The 22,340-nt window shown below is 41.5% G+C and overlaps 1 protein-coding gene across 1 annotated transcript in view; it reads right to left on the reverse strand.

Moving 5' to 3' along the window:
- Window positions 1–22,340, reverse strand: part of mttp (microsomal triglyceride transfer protein) — a 47,248-nt gene that overhangs the window by 19,506 nt on the left and 5,402 nt on the right. Inside the window, exons 3-9 of the mRNA XM_073042409.1 lie at window positions 19,981–20,124; window positions 8,212–8,319; window positions 6,195–6,311; window positions 4,003–4,142; window positions 2,874–3,024; window positions 2,549–2,706; window positions 455–623 (exon numbers count right to left, since the gene is read on the reverse strand). Coding sequence (XP_072898510.1) covers window positions 455–623; window positions 2,549–2,706; window positions 2,874–3,024; window positions 4,003–4,142; window positions 6,195–6,311; window positions 8,212–8,319; window positions 19,981–20,124 — 987 coding nt within the window. The remainder of the gene's footprint in view (window positions 1–454; window positions 624–2,548; window positions 2,707–2,873; window positions 3,025–4,002; window positions 4,143–6,194; window positions 6,312–8,211; window positions 8,320–19,980; window positions 20,125–22,340) is intronic.

The following is a 22,340-nucleotide window of genomic DNA, read 5'->3' on the forward strand; positions in this document are numbered from 1 at the left end:
TAATTTCTAAGGTAGGGACATGTTCGGCACAACTTTGTGTTCCGAAGGGCCTGTATTGTGCTGTAGGTTTTCTATGTTTCTATATTTCCTAAGATTGCAGATTCATACTATAAGGTGCTGATTGTTCTTCGGTAACATCAATTATTCAACTGGAATCATGTGGGATGTTTACTGAGGATATTGTCTAATTTATTCTGCATTTATTTTGATGCTTCGTGATGGTAGGGAGAAGCAAGCAGGAGTGTCTCATTTGCTGAGCCAACTCTTTGATACTCCACAACTTTGGTTAGCCATGCTGTCCAACTGAACAATGGACATAACTCCAGAGCACCCTCATCCTATAAACCATTGTTATCAAACAGAAGGAGATCATTCGAAGGCAAATTTAAAAGAGCATTCATGCTGATACCTTGATAATCTGACGATAAGCGATTGTTTGACTGAAACTACTAACCATTAAGGCTTTGAGCAATTCTTCTGTGGGATGAGAGGTGAATCCACAGGCATACAGGAACCTTTCCTGCAGGATGAAGCTGCTGTCATTTCGGAAATCCAGGAATTCCAACATTGCTGCCAAAGAAGCAACGGTGTGAGCAGAGGTCACAGCATCGACCAACGGTGGGCTGTAAGAGAGAGACACAAGAGGCAGCAGATGAATGAAGCTGCTTAAAGACCTTTGTTAGGAGAGGTATTGATAGTGAATTCCCTTTCTGGCACACCTTAATGTTATATCCAGCGTGAATAATCTGGAAGAAAATGAGTGTACTCTTAAGTTTAGTAAATGGCATTTGCCATATTGTAGAAACCAACCACAGGCCTGGTGATTACATTGCAGAACATTTCCATTCAATCTGTGACAGTTAAAGTCAAGTTTATTGTCATATACACACTGCACAAATGTAATGATAAACTCACCTGCAGCAACGTCACAGGCACATTCAAATAAGCAGCATTAAAAAGAAAAACAAAAATTAAACAATCTTTACAAGGAAGAACGCAAGTAGAAGTTTTTTAAAGTCCATTTTAATGCAAAGAGATCAAAAGTGGTCGTAGGCCAAATTAAAGGTGGTGTGAAATCAGCATATAGGAAGGAGACTGAAAATCTGGCTGAGTGGTGCAGCAATACTTTCTTACTCAATGTCAGCAAGAGCAAGGAGCTGATAACTGACTCCAGGAGGGGAAAACCGAAGTCCATGAGCCTGTGCTATCCGGGGATCAGAGGTGGAGTGGGTCAATTCAGTCCATTATGGGTGAAGCCCTCCCACCATTGAGCACATCTACACAGAGCGTTGTCACGGGAAATCAGCAGCCATCGTCAGGGTCCCCCACCATCCAGGCCATGCTCTCTTCTTGCTGCTGCCATCAGGAAGAAGGTACAGGAACCTCAGGACCCACACCTCCAGGTTAAGGAACAGATATTGCTCCTCAACCATCTGGCTCCTGAACCAGAGAGGATAACTTCACTCGCCCCATCACTGAACTGTTCCCACAATCTATGGACTCACTTTCAAGGACTCTTCATCTCATGTTATTTATATTCATTATTTATTTATTTGTTTGTTTTCTTTCTTTTTTGTATCTGCACAGTTTGTTGTCTTTTGCACACTGGCTGTCCACCCTGCTGGTGTGGTCTTGCATTGGTTCTATTATGGTTATTGGATTTATCGTGTATGCCCACAAGAAAATGAATCTCAGCGTTGCTTATGGTAACATATACTGTATGTACTTAGATAATAAATTTACTTTGAACTTTGTTCATGGTGCTTTAAGAACCAAATGGTTGTATTATCATAATTGTTGAGTTACAGTAAAAAAATTGTTTTGCAGATCAAGTTATTACAACAGTGACTCAAAGGTTTCAGATAATCAGTGATTCCTACCTTGCATCTCACATTTCCAACATTTAGGTGGTTCTAATTCATCCCATTTCCTCTGGTAATTTCAGATTTCATCCATCTCTTCCCAAACTAAGATTTGCTGTTTGCTGGTCTTTACCACACCACTATGTAAACCGTACAATCTCTCCTACCTCTCCACCTGCAACAGATATCTCCCCCCCCCCACTTATTTTTTCTGTCGTCCTCAACCTCTAACCTCCGCTAACCACCTTTCCCACAAGTTTACATTCTAACTTCCCCTAGTTCTGATGAACAGTGACAGTTTGTCACTCTGTGGATGTGCACAGTATTTCCAGTCCCCTCTTTGACTACCATTCCTGCACTTCTCTACTGCAGGACGAACCCAGGTCTTCGTTCCATATTGGACCCAACTCGTCCTTAGCCCGAGATACAAGGCCAGTAGGATAGAAATAGGTTACAAAAGAAGGAAGGGAGCTATGAGGCCTGCATGGGATTCCAATACAGTAATCAGGAGAAGATAGCTAAAGGAACTGCACAACACTCACACATGATTTGGATGTGATGAATTTACAATCTAAAACCTCAACATGCCAAATTCTGGAAGAGAAGCGCAAATTCATCACAATGCGTTTTGTTTTTATAAGAACATTAGCATCATCTGCATCAACAAAAGGAAATGTACAACTCACAGTCTGCTATCACTTTCACTTCTCAGAATTTGCAGGATCTCCTCCTTCTTAGCTTTCCTCAGAGCATGAACCAGAGATATGAAGTGCCTGGAGGCAGATGCTTTTGCAAGGTTGTCAGGCTCTAGTTCTTTACGAATAGTCTGCCAGTATTCAACAAGCTGCAAACACAGAGAGTGATGGATTGAATTAATCTTTTCCAATTAGACTAGTATCCTATTCAAGAGCTTTCTATATGAATTTGGCCAGCCGAAAAATACTTGTTTGGCAATTTCCCTGTTGAAAGCAGAAAATAATTTTAAGCCACAAGTACAGCTTCACCACTTACTGAAGGACATCCTTTGCATTTTGCTTTAACTACTCCAGAGATCAGAGAGATGGGGGCATATTCAGAATTCACTGAATTAACAACACTGCTAATCTGATCTCCTTGGATTTCTTTAGGTCCAGCTTCAGTTGTCAGAAACTCCAACTTCTGTCTGAAAGAAGAAAGAACTGGTTTTACTGCAGGTATGCCTACCGAACATTCTGACTACAGTACGTGAATAGAATTGCACTACTGCAATAGAACTAATGCTAGAAACACACAAGGTCAGGCAGCAGCTGCGCTGAGCGAAAAAGTGAAATCTTAGACTGTTCTCTTGATGACCACCTTTGTGCTTTCTGTTTTATGATCATCATGGTGTAATGGCTGATATGCATGTTCAGCTTTCCATTTTTTCAATATACAAAAATGACATAAAAGACTCTTTTTCATTTACCACAAGTAAGAGTTGTACAATGGTCAGAAATTTCTGGCCAATCTTGTATGGTAAGATGGATTCTTGACCTCACAATCTACCATATTATGGCCGTACACCTTATTATCTGCCTGCACGCACCTTTTCTGTAACCGAAACACCATATTCTGCAATCTCTTATTATTTTCCCCTTGTACTACCTTGATGCAATGATATGATGGAATGATCTATATGGATGGCATGCAAAACGAAGCTTTTCCCTGTACCTCAGTGCACATGTCAATAATAAACCAATTTACCAATCTAGACTTCATATAGCTTTACAAAACTTTTAGAATACATGAACCTAAATTCTGACACATATAGTAACCAACAGTGGTAACTCTGCAGAAGTGACTGCATTGGGTGTAAGTTGGGGTTTTGGACTGAGAATGATTCATTTGGGCAATATGGCAGCACCAGCAACCTGGGTTCAATTCCCACCGCTGTCTGTACATTCTCCCTGTGACTGTTTGGGTTTCATCCAGGTGCTCCAGTATCCTTCCAGATTCCAAAACACTTAGTAGGTTAATTGGGCAGCATGGGCTTGATAGGCTGGAAGTTACCAAACTATATCTCCGAATCATGGAAGAGACTACAGAAGTTCAAGTCTTTCTTTTTAATATTGACCATTTTTAATCTGAATTCCATGACTAAATATTAACAAAATGTACTTACATTGATGTAATTTTGGCTGCAAGTTCTTGTCGTAGATTTAGTGATATCAGGTGATGCTCCTCAGATAATACTGAATGAATTAAATTCTTCTTTAATACATACATGCTCACTGATTGTGATGTTGTGGTAACCCCTAAAACCTGGAAAACAAAATCAGTGCAGCATTATAATACAACTGTAAAGCTTTTCATGCTCTTGTCCTTAAGTGTTGCTTCAGATCATTCTCAAATGATGTAATTTCAAAATAACTGTATAATAATTCTTCAGGTCAAAGGCATTATTAACTAGAAATGTGCTAATTGCAATCAGATAAAAATAAATTTTCTTTCCTACACTCAAACCCACACATACGCCAAGTCCTACACCCCAACATAGAAGAAAGATTCTCCATGGAACTTACACTTTGCCTCTCACCTACAGCAGAAAATAACTGCCTTTACTTTACAAAGCTAAGGCCACCTTAACAATTCTCTGCCTGTATGACATTGGACGTTGACAGATAACTCCACTTTTACCTGCAATTTCTGCAGTTAATTTTTTTCAGTGTTGATTAAATTTCCCTGAGCTTCTTTGAAAACATTTAAAAAATCATGAAAGCAGAATTAAACAGCAAGGATAACACTTGGCACATTGTGCATCTGCCAGCTGCATCCTTTAACACACCCTTAAGACTACCTCTGCAATGGTACACTATAGGCCACCTCTTGCATTACTGTGACTTGCCTTTGGATTTTTTTTTTGCCGAAGTTCTTGCTTTCACACAGTACTGTATTCATGGTATGGCTCAGAGCACTCAGACCGATTACATCGCTGCCTGGCATGGAGGTTCCAACGACAGGACTGCAAGACACTGCAGAGTTTAGCCGGTTCTGTCACAGGTACACCCTCTCCGCCATCAAGGTCATGCTCAAGAGGAGGTGGTCTGCATCATTAAGGACCCTCACCGTCTAGGACATGCCCTTTTCTCACACTACCGTCGGGGAGGAAGTACAGGAGTCTGAAGAATAACGCTCAGTGATTCAAGTAGAGCTTTTTCCCCTCTGCCATCAGATTTCTGAGCAGTCCATGAGCACTATCTCATCATTCCTTCCTTTTATACAATTTATTTATTTTTTGTAATTTTATATCTTTGCGCTGCACTGCTGCTGCAAAACAACAATTTTCACAACATGTAAGCCAGTGATAATGATCTGATACTGATTCTGATTTAACCTATAATTTATGTTCTGTCTGTTGTCAATATCCATGTGCCTGCTGCCAATATGTTGCTGCAAGCAAGATTTTCATTGCACTTGTACTTCCCTGTACTTGTGTACATGACAATAATCTCAACTTACTAATAAGTAAAACAATGACTTCAAAGGAATTGTCTTTACCCTGAAAATGGTGGGAACCTGGGATTTGCAAACTCAAAAAAGCTGTTAAGGGGAAACTGAATAAATCCAAGAGGTAGAAAAGAATGGAAATGTCTGTTGATGTAAAGAGTGAGCTAGAGTGAGAGTGAATCAGAATCAAGTTTATTGGACTTGTGTGATATGAGTTTGTTGTTTTGCAACAGCAGTACAGTGCAAATACAAAATAAGTAAATAGTTGAACAAAAGGAATAATAAAGTGGTGTTCATGAGTTCATAGACCATTCAAAAATCCCAAGCAGAGAGGAAGAAACTCTCTGAATCACTGCGTGTGAACCTTCAGGCTTCTGTGCCTTGTCCCTGACGGTAGTAACAAGAAGAGGGCATGTTCCAGGTGGTGAGTGTCCCAGATGGGAATGAGCATATTATAGAATAAACATCAGTTTGATGTGCTGAATTTTAGTTCCTGTGTTCTAAATTTGACACTATTCTATATAAATTACTCCCAGCTTTTGTATCTGTACATACACCAGGTGTTATACTTAGATACCAAATCAAAAACACAAGAGACAGATAAAAACGCCTTCTCCCTCAGCTGGTCTCACCTATCAGCTGCCAGCTTGTACCCCTTCCCCACCTCCCACCTTCTTATTCTGGCTTCTTCCCTTCTAGTCCTGATGAAGAGTTTCAGCCAGAAACATTGACTGTTTCTTCACCTCTATAGATTCTGGCTGACCTACTGAGTTCCTCCAATGTTTTGTGTGTGTTGCTGAAGATTTCCAGCACCTGCAGAACCTCTCATGTTTATAGCCAGCAGATAGCTATGCTGTTGACACTGACCTTGCTGTGACTGGTGAATCCTCTCTGTGACGTCTTGCAGCTGTCCAGTTTCTTCACTTTGGTTACCTGGTCATCGCGTGCCTGGTAATCAACACTGCACTTTCCGGAGATATCAACCTGGAGATTGAGCAAGCAGAAACTGAAATGTGGATGACAATGAAACAAAGGGGAAAAGCTGTACACGAGGGAAAGTGCGTATTTTTTAAAAAGAGAAAGCCCAGGCATCATGAGTTCTTGTCTTTCAACAACCCAGTGTGGACTCTGTTATAGTTCAGCTAACGTGTACATTTTCAGTGTCAGAAAGTGAACGGATTTCCATTGAAGTATGGAAGCAGATTGCAATTGACAGCTGCTCTGCGTACCAGTAGAGTGATAGATGACGAATTTCTCCATACCACCTCCATTCCGTTCCCACCCCGTTTTCTTTTTCTATACGTTATTTGACATTGATTGTCCATTCTAATTCACCTACTAATCCTCATAAGATTTATCTCTCAAACCTTTAGACTTTACTTTCTTGGGAGGTAAAGCAGGTTTGACTTGTCATGTTTACAAATATCTACAGATATACAGTCAGCCCTCCTTATCCGCGGGGAATTGATTCCGGGATCCCCCGCGGATACCAAAATTTGCGGATGCTCAAGTCCCTTATTTAACATGTATCAGTGTGGTGGTTTTTAGGACCCAGCGGAACCCCGGACTTTATTTAACATGTCTCTGTGAGGTGGACATTAGGACCTGGCGTCACAGCACTGAATTCGCAGTGTTTCTGTTCACGAAAATAATCACGATCGCGATTGAAAACAAGGTGGAAGTAATAAAGCGATCAGAAAGAGGTGAAATGCCATCGGTCATTGGAAAAGCGTTAGGCTGCAGTCGGTCAACGATCGGAACAATTTTACCGGAGCATGTGAAAGGCCCTGCCCTGATGAAAGCTACAATTATTACTAAGCAATGCAGTGGTTAAATTATTGAAATACATATGTTTCTTAAGTGTTTTATATGCATAGAAAGGTAAAATATGTACTAAATACTAAGAAAAACGTTTGACTAACTGACGCTAAATATTACCGGATGTACCTGTTCTGACTTCAAATCCGACTTAGAAAGACGGACTCAGGAACAGAACTCATTCATAACCCAGGGTCTGCTTGTACTTTTAAGTCATTTCTAGATTACTTATAATACCTAATACAATGTAAATGCTATGTAAATAGTTGTTATACTGCATTGTTTAGGGAATAATGACAAGAAAAAATAGTCTGTACATGCTCAATCAATGAGTGCTGGAGAGAGAACTCCCGGGTTTTCCCGATCCGCGGTTGGTTGAATCCGCGCATATGGAATCCGTGGATAAGGAGGGCCGACTGTACTTCTGAAAGAATCCTGACGGGTTCATTGTCAATGTAAGAAGCTACACTCCTGTGCATTTGAATAGCTGTACCAGGGAGAGAGTAGTCGACCCCGTCCAGTATATCAAGGCACATCCCTCCCCATCATTGGTAGCATCTGTGGAAGACTATGCCTCAAGAAAGCAACACCTACCATCAAATGTCCCCAGTATCCAGACTATGCCATCTTTTTGTAGCTACTGTTGGGTAGGAGTGGAAGGTCCCACACCATCTGGGTTAAGAACAGCAATTTCCCTTCAACCATTTGGTCCTTGAACCAACTGGCAAAACCCTTATCACTACAGTTTAACAACACTATAAGCACTTTATCAATTTGCACTATAATGGACTTTGCTTTTTGTTCTAATTTGGTTTTCTTGTATAAAAATTTGTGTAAAATTTATGTTTTTCTTGCCAATGTTACTTATATGATGCTATGTAACTATGATGCTGCTCAAAGCAAGTTTTTTATTGCATCTACGCATACAAGTACCTTGTGTGTATGACAATAATCTCAAATTTAACTGACATTAATTGCTCAAGCATCCACAGACAATTAAGATTTCCTCCCATCTACTCCAACCCACAATTCCAAAAATATATAGAACATTGCATCAAATATTTACCTCAGTAACACTTCTAGACATGAATTGTACTTGGAACAAGCTGGCTAGACCTCTCTTGATATTTTGAAGCACCACAGGCTCATTTGAGAATGAGTAGAATGTTTTCACCTGGAGAATGAAAAAAATCGAAGAAGCAGTTAACCATAAAACCATAAGATATAGGAGCAGAATTAGGCCGTTTGGCCCATTGAGTCTGCTCTGCCATTTCATCATGGCTGATCCTCTCAGCCCCAATCTCCTGCCTTTTTCCCGTATCCCTCATGCCCTGTCTAATCAAGAATCAATCAACCTATCGATATACATAAAGACCAGGCCTCCACAGCTGCCTGAGGCTTCCACGGATTCACCACTGTCTAGCTAAAGAAATTCCTCCTCACTTCTGTTCTAAAAGGACGCCCCTCTATTCTGAGGCTGTATCCTCTGATCTTAGACTCTCCCACAATAGGAAACCAATGTCACAGCTGGATTTCATCTTGGAGAATTATGTAACAAAAGCCCATTTTTCTTTGTAATATCACCTCACATTGCTTCACTGAAGTGTTAACAAAACAATGAGAATTCTAGGGTCAGGCTAGCGTGAAAGGAGCGCCTTGCACCTCCTTTGGTAGAGACATATCTCCACCCTGCCACCCACTCTAGACTGTAATGAATTTTAAAATTTGATAACGTTTTGGTTACATAATTGTCTCACCAATTCCATCTCCACAAACGTGAGGAAAGACTGGGATCAAGCGGTAACTTCTTCCAGTGAATTCTGATTGGAATTAAGGTGGGAGTTTGCAAAAGGGACAATTCATAAAAAGACTTGAGGACAAACCCCCATTTACAGGGGTCTTTGATGTGACAACTAACAAGATGGACCTATCAGATATAATTGGGGCTACTAAAATGTAGCAGTAATATGATGTAACAGGAAGATGCCTGCTGTTTCACAGCTCCAGAAATCTGGGTTAAATCCTGACCTCTGGTGCTGTCCACGAGGGGTTTGCACATTCTTCCTCGGAGTGCTCCAGTTTCCTCCCACTTCCCAAAGTCATCATAGGTTAAAAGGCTACATTGCTTCGAGTACAGGCTGGTGGTTGTATGCGGGGGAAGTTGATGGGACTGTGGGGAGAATAGGTCACAGGCAAAATCAGTGGGAGAATGAGATTATTCTCTGACCTGTCAGGGATGTAATTGGTAGAAATGCCTCCGTCTATGTCTAAAGAAAATAAGGAAGAAAAGATACTTGTCTTTTGAACTTCCACGTTTGTCAATCTGCTATTAGCACACTCTAGGAGCCAAGACTTTGAACTTTAACCAACAATTCAGCTAAACCTTATTAAACGTGCAATTAACACCTTATCAAGCATTGCACCATTGTGTTAGAGTACAACCACCCAGGCGCTGAGTAAGCAATCCCACAAGGCACTGAGCTTGGTAAATCTCAGTTCCAAAACAGCCTCAAACAAGAGAAGATCTGCAGATGCTGCAATTCCAAGCAACACACATAAAATGCCGAAGGGTCTCAGCCTGAAACTGTGGTGAACTACATATACCTGTCTGGACTGCTCCTGTGGCTCCTCCCACAGACCCCTGTATAAAGGCGATTGAGGCCTGAGCCCGGCCTCATTCTCCAGGATGTAGTGTTGTTCATTCTTCCAGTCAATAAAAGCCGATATCTCGCTTCTTACGTCTCATAGTGAGTTATTGATGGTGCATCAGAAACGTCAACTGTACTCTTCACCATAGATGCTATCTGGCCTGCTGAGTTCCTCCAGCATTTTGTGTGTGCTACCAAAGCAGTCTGTTCACTACAGCTGGCACAATTATCTCAGAAATCCATTGAAGAATTATTTACTATTCAGAATGAAGTTCTTACAGGGGAACATAATAAATTTTAGTTGGAACAGGTTACACAGACCCTTGAGTACATGTGTCTGGCAAGCTGCTGAAAACCCTCAGTTTTCCTCTGTATAGCATGGACTCTGTATTTCTCACTTACTCAGTAAAACAGCCAACATAACCAAAGATCCATCCCACTTGGATATTCTCTTTTCTTCCCCCTCCTGTCAGACAGACAATACAAGGGTCTGAAAGCACATGCCGGCAGGCTCAAGGGCAGCTTCTGTACTGCTGTTGTAAGACTATTAAAGGCCCCCCTCATACAATGTACCTCATCAAGGCCTTCCACCTTATTGTCTGCCTGCACTGCACTTTCTCTGTAACTGTAATACTTTATTCTGCTTTCTCTTATTGTTTGACTGATGTGATGAAGTGATTTGTATGGATGGCACTTAAAACAAAGCTTTCACAGCCCCTTAATACATGTGACAATAATAAACTGATTTAGCAACTCACTTCTTCTACCATTAAACAAGATCATAAGTGCAGCCTGTCAAGTCACATAGGATCAGGTCGTTAGGAACACGACACTATACTCAAAATTAGCATCAAGCAATTTCACCTTGTGCAGTTCATGCATTAGCCAACCTGAATCTGGAATCGTGGGACAGGGGTAAGAGTCCTTGGATGAGGAAATTTAGATTGATCAGACCCCATCTTGACTCCTCTGTTGATTAATGTAATGGCAAAGCTGAAAGTTTTACTCCAGTGTTCGTCATGTTACCAACTCTAGTTGGCCACATCCCTAAAGCTTTCATTGGGAATTTAGTGGCACAGTGATAAACTAGCTTTGACACACTAATTCAAATCACATCAAAGCTGCTGGAGAAGTTAAACAAATCTGGAATAAAAAGATAACTTTAGTAATAGTGACAGTGGAAATATTGAAATGTCATAAAGAAAATCTGGTTCACTGAAATCCTTCAGGGAAGGAGATACGCTATCTCTATATGCTCAAAGCTGTAGGTGACTCTACACACAATTTTATGACTGACAAAATTTCAGTGCTTCTTCAGCTCAGGAGCAACTAGGGATGGAAAATAGATATGGACATTATCAGTAAGTGCCACTCTGTTGTTTGAATTGAGGTGAAAAGTCCCATGGCGCTAGCACATGTGACATTTGATGCTCAAAACTCCATCTTCCCATGCTACCTGGCAATAGAACCTTTATTGCCTACATCTCCTTTGGTCATATTTTTCTATTGTAACTGATGTGAAAGCATGCAGCATACAAATAAAATACATTTCTTTTTCTAATTGAAATAGTGTGCTGGGGTCAATTTTCAACACCAGAGAATCTAGAGTAACACTGAAGTCAAGGGATCAGTATATATTGAGAAATGTGGCCTAATGCACTGAAATAACCTTTAACACCACTAGTAACTGTACAGCTCATCCTTTACTGGCCACTGGCAGTAAATCTCAGAACGAACTTTGAATGCCTGAGTCTGCCAAATCCAGCTTGTCTTTGCTTTATGTGTCACAGTCTCATTGGTTTATTCTAAATTGAGATATTATTGCATCAACTCTCTGATCAGATTGGTGATGTAATGACCAGGAGATCAAGGTACTACTGGTTACCTAACAACAGTAAACAGCTCACTGATGACAGATTTCTAGTGAAACTGTTAAGAATTGATCCAAGGTCACCCCTCATTCTTCAGTGTTCCAAGGAATAAACACCTTGACTGGCAAACTCTCCCTATAACTCAGACTGTCTGGTCCTGGCAACATCCTCGTAGGTCTCTTCAGAACACCTTTCAGTGTAACCACATCTTTCCTGGAACAGGATGATAAAAACTACACAGTACTCCAAGTGTGGTCTCGCCAATGACTTACACAACTGCAACATAATGTCCCAACTCTGACACTTACTGTCCTGACTGATGAAAACTAGTATGCAAAATGTCTTTCACCATCTTGTCCACCTTTGATAACAATTTCAATGAACTGTGCACTTGTACTGTTAGATTCCTCTGTTCCATTACTTTCCCCAGTGTCCTACCATTCATGGTATAAGTTGTACATTGGTTTGACCTTCCAAAATGCATCACTTTATACTTATCTGTATTGAAATCTACTTGCCCATCCTCAGTCCACTTCCCAGACTGATCAAGATCCTCTTGTAACCCATGATAACCTTCTTCACTATCAACAACCCTACTTAATTTCATGTCATCCATAAACTTACTGATCAAGCCTTGTACATTTGCATCTAAATCATTTATATAACCAACAAATAATGAGGGCCCCAACACTGACCCCTGTGGCACACCACTAGTCACCAGCCTCCATTTCAAAAAACAACCTTCAACCACCAGCCTCTGCTTCCTCCCTCCGAGCCCATTTTGAATACACCTGACTAGCTCTCCCTGGATTCCATGGGCATAACCTTACAGGCTTGCAGACCACGTGGGGCCTTGTCAAGGGCCTTGCTAAAGTCCAAACAGAAAGCATCCACTGTCCTCCTCACATCTAGCTTTTTGGTTACTGCTTCAAAAAAACTCTAAAAAGTTTGTCAGGCATGACTTTGAACACAAATCCATGCTGACTTCTTCTAATTAGATACAGTCTATCTGAATGCTCATAAAACCTATCCCTCAGAATTCCCTCCTGTCTGGCTGACTGCCCTGTAATTTGCCGGCTGGTCTTTGCTACCCTTTTTTAAACAATGGAACAATATTAGCCACCTTCCAGTTTTTGGGAGCTTCACCAGAGTCTAACATTTAAGGAAGTGCATCACAGAAGCCTCTGCAGTTTCTTCCTTAGCCTCCCACAAAATTCCAAGAATGTACTTGGTCAGGTCCTGGGATTTATCCATCTTAATGCAGTTAGGCTGTAAATACCTTCTCACTGCTAAGATGAATGACCTTCCAAAACATCTCCATTTGTTTCCCTTAACTCTTGAGCAACCATAGTTTTCTCCTCAGTAAACACCAAAGAGAAATATTTGTCAAAAATTCCAACCAGCTCCTGCAGTTTGAGACGGACAGCCCTGCTGATCTCTAAGGGGATCTACTAACTCCCTGGCCAGCCTTTTACTCTTAACCACTCTCGTTACCCTGATGTTCTTCCTGACAGCTGGATTAAACTCCTCCTTTTTCATTCTTAATTATGACTTCAAGTTTCATGATTGTTTATTTCCAGTACACAAGTGTATAGAACAAAATAATTGTTACTCCAAATCGAATGCAACACAATAAGATAAAGAACACAACAGCAGAAAACACGATAAATATTAACACCTAAGATAGCTTATATACACAGGTAGATTGTATGGCTATAAAGTGATGCTAGGCACAGGAGTGTCTGTGTTCAAGGTGATTCTGGCAGGAAGTGATAAAGTAGTGATGGTGGGGATGTGGAGTGGTGAGTTAGTGGGCGATGGAGTTGACCGGCCTCACTGCTTGGGGGAAGTACCTTTTTCTGAGTTGGTGTTCCTGGCATGGATGCTACATAGCCTCCTTCCTGATGAGGCATCCTAGTAGATGTGCTCTATATTCCAAGGAGTAACATGAACTGTCTTATCCGCATTGTTTTGAATAACTCCTTCACAGATGTTCAAGACCTCTCGGTCCCAGCATTTTGTTCTCTGGGCATCCCTGACTCAGGATTGGTCTGGGAGCTGGCAAGGATGATGGGTGCTGCCTATGTCTCTTCTATGTCATAGCGAATACGAAAACCTGGACATAAATTGAAAAGTGTAACACTGATTTGGCATTTGGCATGAAATTTAAAGAAAAAGACCTTCTTTTGGATGGTACATTTTACAACCACAATAGATTCTCAAAATGCTCCTAGAGGGTGGTACAGAAGAGAAGGGTAACAGAGAGGCACTGTAGATATTGCAGTGGCTCAAAGATTCAGTGACCTATGTGAGATTCTGACTTTCTGCGCTGTCTGTATGGAGTCAGCCGATTCTGCATTGCTGTACAGGTTTCCTTCAAGTGCTTCATATTTCTCCATCCTTCAAAAGGTGTTTTAGTTATTAGTTCAATTGACTACTGTAAACTGTCCATAGAATAGGTGGGTAGTCGGAGGATGGGAGAGGGTGCAGAAAGGGGTAAGGAGGAGATGGGCATTAATAGGCACATGTGAAAGAATAGGCTATAGTGAAGTAAATAGAGAAATGGGATTTTTGCATTTGGACTTACAGATACAGAATGGAATCAGCCCCTTCAACCCTTCGAGTTGTCACTGACCATCAGGCACCCATATTTACATAAATCTTATCCTGACCCATTTTGATTAAATGATCTGCATGGATAGCAAAACAAAGTTTTTCAATGTACTTCCATACAGGTTCAAAGTTCAATGTTGAAAGCAAATTTATTGTCAAAGTACACATTTGTCACCATAAGCAATCCAGAGATTCATTTTCTTGCTTTTCTCAGTAAATCCAATAGCCGTATTCGAATCAATGAAAGTCAGAACCCAAAAAGGGCTGACAACCTGTCTGCAATAGACAACAAACTGTGCAAATACAAAAGTAAGTAAATAAACAAACAAACAAACAAACAGACAGGTAAATAAATCTTGAGAACATGAGTTGACAAGTCCTTGAAAGTGAATCCATAGACAGTGGGAACAGTTCAGTGATGGGCAAGTGAAATTGAGTGGTTATCCCCCTTGGTTCAAGAGCCGGATGGTTGAGAGATAATAACTGTTCCTGAACCTGGAGGTGTGAGTCCTGGGTCCACTGCACCTGCTTCCGAATGGCACAGCATAAAGAGAGCATCATCTGGGTCGTGGGGGTCCCTGAAGATGGATGCTGCCTTCCTCTCTATGAATGTGCTCAGTGGTGGGGAGGGCTTTAAAATGAAGGACTGGGCCGTATCCACCACTTTTTATAGGATTTCCCATTCTAGGACATTGGTGTTTCCATTCCAGGCTGTGATGCAACCAGTCAATATGCTCTCCACCACACATCTATAGAAGTTTGTCAAAGTTTTAGATGTCATGCCGAATCTTCACCAACTCCTGAGGAAGTAGAGGTATTGACGTGCTTTCTTTGTTACTGCTCTTATGTGCTAGCCTAGGACAGATCCTCTGAAATGATCACACCAAGGAATTTAAAGATGCTGGCTGTAATGTGTGGATCTATTTCTTTTAGAGTATGGGCTGATAACTTACCTATGAAGGGTGATTGATAAGTTTGTGGGCTAAGGTAGAAGGAGTCAATTTTAGAAACTTAGCACATTTATTTTTCAACATAGTTCCCTCCTACATTTACACACTTAGTCCAGCAGTCGTGGAACATACGGATCTTGGACCTCCAGAAAGTGTCCACAGTGGGGGGATTGATAAGTTTGTGGCCTAAAGTAGAAGGAGATGAGTTATACAGCTGTCTTTATATGCACATGCAGTTCAACTCTTTGAGTGATTATGAAGAAAGTTTGAAGTTAATAACTCATCAGGGATGATAGAAGGAGATGAGTTATTAACTTCAAACTTTCTAGGTTTTCTAAAATTGACTCCTTCTAACTTAGGCCACGAACATATCAATCACCCCTCGTATGCTGATTGATCTGTTGCCTACGCATGCGTATCGCTCTCTCACTCTCTCTCTCTTGCTGCGATGTGAATACACCAATTAAAGCCATCTCCCGCGTGCATGCTTTTATTTAATTGTTGTATAATTGCATAGACACAACACTGGCCCCCTGCTGAGGACTGGCTTATGGACCTCCAGCTTCTTCTTCCTGAAGTCAATAATCAGCTCCTTCATCTTGCTGACATTGAGTGAGAGATTGTTGTGACACTACTCTGCCAGATATCAATCTCCCTCCTTTATGCTAATTCGTCACCAGCTTTGATTCGGCCAATGATAGTGGTGTCGTCAGCAAACTTGAAAATGTAATTGGAGCTGTGTTTAGCCACATGGTCATTAGTGTAAAGTGAGTAGAGCAGGGGTCTAAGCACAAATCCCCGTGGTGCCCCTGTGCTGATGGAGATTGCGGAGGAGATGTTGTTGCCAATCCAAATTGACTGGGGTCTGCAAGTGACCATAACAAGAATCCAGTGGCACAAGCAGGTATTAAGGCCTAGGTTTTGAAGCTTATTGATTAGTTTTGAGGGGATGATAGTATTGAAGGCTGAGCTGTAATTGATAAAGAACACCCTGATGAATGCACCTTTGCTGTCCAAGGCTGGAGTTGATATGTGTCGTCAGCAACCTCTCAAAGCAGTTCATCGCTATAGATGTAAGTGCTATAGGACGATAGTCATTAAGGCAGGTTACCATGTATAACTGAAGCCTGCTAGAATAAGGTGGGTACTTCAGACTGCTGAAGTGAGAGGTTAAAGATCTCAGTGAACACTCCAGCCAGTCGGTCAGCATGGGTCTTTAGTACTTGGCCAGACACCCCATCTGGGCTGGATGCTTCACTTTCCCCAAGGATTCTCTCACAGACTAGATTCACTTTGTCATTGGGGGCTGTGGAAGTTTGTGATGGTTCATCCATGTTTTGACTGTCAAAGTGAGCGTAGAAGGCATTGAGTTGGTCTGGAAATGAAGCCTGGTTGTCACCTATATTGCTTGATTTTACTTTGTAAGAGGTGGTGGTGTTCAAGCCCTGCCATAGCCGTTGAGCATCCTGTTTTCATTCAAGTTTAGTCTGGAGTTGCCCCTTTGCCCTTGAAATGTCTTTCCGGAGATCGTACCTGGACCTCTTGTAACTTCCTTTGTCACCAGTCTTGAATGCCTCTGGCCCCCAACAGATTGTGGATCTCATGGTTCATACAGGGGTTCTGACTGGGGAAGACTCTGAATGATTTTGTGGGGACACACCCGTCTACAACTGTTTTTATAAAGTCCACGACAGCCGAGGTGTATTCATTCAGATCCACAGATGAGTCCTTGAACACAGCCCAGTCTACCCACTCGAAGCAATTCCATAGCCACTCCTGTGCCTCCCGCAACCATCTCTTTGTCATCCTAATCTCTGGAGCTTTGCCCTTTAGCCTCTGCCCGTGTGCAGGTAGGAGTAGGACAGCCAAGTGATCAGATTTCCTGAACAATGGTCTGAGCATGAAACAATAGGCATTCCTTATCTTAGTACAGCAGTGTTCTAGTGTGTTAGGAATTCTGGTGTTACAGGTTATATGCTGATTGTAATTGGCCAAGAAGTTCTTCAACAAGCCTGACGAAATCACCAACAATGATTTGAAATGCGCTGAGGTGGGCAGCTTCTTGTTTGGTGACGGCACCATGAGTATCTCACGTGCTTGATTAGAGTTGGCCTCTGGTGGTATGTAAACTGCAGCCGGGATCATGAAAGGGAGTTGTCTTGCTAAACGGAGCAGTCGGCATTTGATCAATAGATGTTCAAGATCGGGGGGATCATGAGTGCCACGTCGGAGCACCACGGAGAGTTTATCATGAAGCACACACAGCCCCACCTTTTGCTTTTTCCGACTCACCAGTTCAGTCCAACCAGTGTATCGAGAAGCCTTCTGGTCCGATCGGCATATCTGGCATCCTCATTCCTCATTTCCTCACAATGCAGTAACGTTGCCCTCAGGTCGTCAGTTTTGTTCTCCAGCGGCTCACGTTTGCTAACAAGATGCTGGGTAGAGGGGGCCTCATCACCCTGCGTTTCAGCCTGGCTTGGAGTCCCCCTCCCTCCCCCCCACCCCCAGCCTTGCTCTTGTCCATGTCGATGAACCTTCATCCGCTTAACGGTGCCGTACCTACTTGCTTGAGAGTTAAGTCTGCCAAGTCCTTCAAAAGATTGTGTAATCTGTACTTTGTTAAGTCAGTTCAAATGTACGTTGCTTAAAGAGAAACTACGTGCTGCAGATTTCAGTAAGAGTAATTCAAAAGGGTGCATTTCATAGTTTTGTACGTAGTTTGTACATCTTCGCCATGGTTCATCGGCACCATGTTGCACAGAGACAATAATAAACCAATTTACCAATTTATCTCTAATTTACCAATGTTATTCTCTCCACATTCCCAATGACTTCTGCAAGCTGCTCCCACCACACACCCCCCCCCCCACCATCCCAACCCTGCCTTAAATTTCACCACTTGCCTACAATCTAAGGAAAATTAATAGTTAAAAAATTAACATACAACTCACATGTCTTTGGATACGGGAAATAACCAAAGGACCCAGAGAAAACCAATTCAGAATGTGTAAACTCCGCATGGACAGGTCCGGAGGTTAGGGTTGAACTTGGCTCACTGGTGCTGAGCCACCATGCCACCCCTAACTCAGAACTGCTCTGGGAGCTGGCAAGGATGATGGACTTGGCTCTTCTGTGTCACAGAGAACATGAGAACCTGACAAACAGAAGGCTATTCAACCCATGGAACCTGAGCCCAACAAGCAATCCATTAGACTTGCTCCCTGCCCTTTCCCGATATCATTTCCTCCTTCAGCTTTTTATCCAATTAGTTTCGGAAGCTCGTGATTTTAGAGCCCATTAAGTACTCAATGAATGTGTCAGAGGTGTAATGTGGAAAATGTAGCACCCAAAATGCACATGATAAGTTCTCACAAACTGCAATATAATAATGAATTGATACAGATTGGCTTGAAGCTCCCCTGCCTTCGAGAATACCACAGCATTTTCACACTCACCTAAGTTGCTACCAGTTACTACAGTTACTACCAATCTAAATTTCTGTGCTCAAGCCTCTGGAGAAGGACTTGACTCCAGTATCTTCTAATTCCAAGGAGATGGTACAAAGATAAATCACTTTGCTGAACTTTGACCTACTTCTAAACATACACTGCAACACTCATAAAATGCTGGAGGAACTTGGCAGGTCAGCAGTATCTACGGAAATGCATAAACAGTCGATGTTTCAGGCCGAGAGCCTTCTTCAGGATAAAAGGAAGGAGGAAGATGCCAGAAAAAAAAGTGGGGTGGGGGGAGGGAAAGGAGGACCAGCCCTTCACCTTTCCTACCCACTTGTCTTCACCCATCTAGCTAGATGTCCTTTTCCTCCCCTCCCCCGCCAATCTCCCCATCTTTTTTATTCTAGCATCTTCCCGCAGTAGTAAAGAAGGGGCTCATCCTAAAATGTCAACTGTTTCATTTCCATAGATACTGCCTGACCTACTGAGTTCCTCCAACATTTTATGTGCGTTGCTCTGGATTTCCAGCATCTGCAGAACCCCCTGAATTCTCAGTATACATTGATATTCAACTTCTTAACAATATCTTTCATTCACCTCTAATAATCATAGAGCATAACAAGATATAATTCGGTGTCTGTTACTGAAGAGTTGATAACAGAGTCATGCATCATGGAAACAGGTCACTTGGGCCACCACATCCATGTGGACATGTGGGCACCCATCCTTCTTAGTCTGAACTTCCAGCACTTTGCCCGTAACCTTCTAGTGCTCATGTAAACAGTTCTTAAATGCTGACAGTGACTCTGCACTCTCTAGGGCATTGTAATCACCTGTCTGGGTGATAAAGGCCTCCTCAGATCCCTTTAAATCTCTAAACACCTACTCTGCTAATTCACTGCTCTCTATTTATATCCACCTCTGATAAGAGGAAATATTTCCTGCAGTCTACGCTATCCATACCGCTCAATTTTGTATATCTCAGTTATGTCATCTCTTAACCTTCTTTATTCCAAGGAAAGCAGATTTCGACTCTCCAGTCCCTCTGAAATTGCCAATAATTACCTTGCAAATAAGTGTTCTCACTGCAGAGAATAATTTTTGATTAATAAACTGTTGAGTGAAGAATATGAAGTGTTGGTAAGAGCCAGAAATACTACATAAGTCTTAACAGAATGCAATGAAGTAAGTAATACAAGTAAAACATTGCTATTTCATGCCCAAAGAGGAAGATCAGACTTGAAGGCAGGTATATCTGCTCAGGGTGATTCCAAAAAGTGACGTAGTGATTGTACCTTTCCATTGACCCAATGGACAAGGACTGGATTCTTCAAGGTGGCTAGGTCACTTTTTCCCAGGATTTCTTCTCCACTGGTGCCTTTAAAGATGTTTTTGTCATCTCTCCGTTCACTCACATTTTCAAGCTTGACATCAGTGACCTGGAAAAGGAAGCTTTATATCAGTTAAATTGAAGAAGACAAAGGGAGAATAAGTCACCCATAGTCCCTGGTACTAGTGCCAACAATCTCGTCTCCTGTATATCTGGCTCCACCACCCTCAAAAGAGAGCAGTTGATAGACCTGCACCATTAGAGACAAAAGGCGATTATCCCTTTTAAACTGAGAGTACTGGTAATGCAAAATCAAAATGCTTCACCAAAGCTTGGAGCTCCTGCAGTTTTTGATTGAGAGCATCAGAGGAAATAGGTTAATAGGTCCTTCATATAAGAAACTGGAATTGCTTTGATGAGGAAATATATTAGGGCAATGGGAAAACGACTAGCAAGTGCACCAAAATAGTTAGGGTTCCAAAGAACCACTAGTGGAAAGTATAACATCTTTATATTTCCAAGGTTAAGATTTTACAATTTTATGGTGTTTTTTTGTTCACTTGTAAGTTATCACAAACAGTATTTCATCTTGATTCTTTAGCATTTCTTGAAAGTTATTTGTGTAAAAACAGAATTAAAATACTGTTCAATGCCCTGCCATTTCTTTTTTCCCAATTATAATGTTTTCTGTAAAGGATCTACAGAAAATTGGTTAATGGATTGGAAATAGAGCAGAAATGAAAAAAATAATAAATAATTAGAAATAAATAAATAGGTAGATAGATAGGTTGACTCTGTGGTTAAGAAGGCATACGGTGCATTAGCCTTCATCAACTGTGGGGTTGATTTTAAAAGCCGAGAGGTAATGTTGCAGCTATAAAGGACCCTGGTCAGACTCCACTTGGAGAACTGTGCTCAATTCTGGTCGCCTCACTACAGGAAGGACGTGAAAACCATAGAAAGGATACAGAGGAGATTTACAAGGATGTTGCCTGGATTGGGGAGCATGCCTTATGAAAATTGGTTGAGTGAACTTGGCCTTTTCTCCTTGGAGCGACGGAGGATGAGAGGTGACCTGATAGAGGTGTACAAGATAATGAGAGGCATTAATCGTGTGGAGAGTCAGAGGCTTTTCCCCAGGGCTGAAATGGCTAGCATGAGAGGGCACAGTTTTAAGGTGCTGGGGAGCAGGTATAGAGGAGATGTCAGGGTTAAGTTTTTTACGCAGAGAGTGGTGAGTGCGTGGAATGGGCTGCCGGTGGTGGCAGAAACAATGGGGTCTTTTAAGAGACTCCTGGATGGCTACGTGGAGCTTAGAAAAATAGAGGGCTATGGGTAAAGCCTAGGTAGTTTTAAGGTAGGGACATGTTCGGCACAGCTTTGTGGGCCGAAGGGCCTGTATTATGCTGTATGTTTTCAATGTTTCTAACTTACTCAAATTAGTAGACAATGACTGCAGGGGTACAGCTATTGCAATATATCAGAATCAGGTTTAATATTAATGGCATATGTCATAAAATTTGTTAAATTTGTGGCAGCAGTACAATGCAATACATAATAATAGAAAAAATATGAACTACAGTAAATAAATAAATAAATAAATAAATAAATAAATAAATAAATAAATATAAAAAAATAGTTAATTAAGTAGTGCAACAAATAGAAATAAAAAAGTAGTGAGGTAATGTTCGTGGTTTCAACGTCCATTCCGAACTCAGATGGCAGATGGGAAGAAGCTGTTCCTGAATCGTTGAGTGTGTGCCTTCATGCTTCTGTACCTCCTCCCCGATGGTAGCAATAAGAAGAGGGTAGGTCCAGGGTGATGGGGGTCCTTAATTAAGGATGGCACCTTTTTGAGACATCAAGGGTGTCCTGGATACTACAGAGGACATATGTGAATGATATGGACAATAAAGAACATGCAAGATTCTAAGTTTAATTGCAACAAGCAATTAAGAAATAGTATGTTGCCCTTCATCACAAAAAGTACAGGAACAAGTCATCTTGCTACAATTATGCAGAGCTTTGATGAACCCATTCCTGGAATTGACCTCCCTACCTAAGAAATTATACATAGAAAGAGTTCAGCAGTGGTTTATCAGACTGATTTCTGGAATGACAAGACTGTCTGTCATTTGACAAGAGATTGGGCCAACTTGGCTTTCCAATTAAAGTTCATTTAAACAACTGATCTTGAGTTCTTTTGTGAATTGTTTTGGGCCTAGACTACCTGTCTTGTAACATAGAACTATGACATCTACCAAACCGAATCTGCCAAGAGAGAAAAGCTTTGGGATGAATTTGAAATTAATGGAAGTTATGTCA

The sequence above is a fragment of the Hemitrygon akajei genome, chromosome 4, assembly GCF_048418815.1.
Source record: "Hemitrygon akajei chromosome 4, sHemAka1.3, whole genome shotgun sequence".
Taxonomy (NCBI): Eukaryota; Metazoa; Chordata; class Chondrichthyes; order Myliobatiformes; family Dasyatidae; genus Hemitrygon; species Hemitrygon akajei.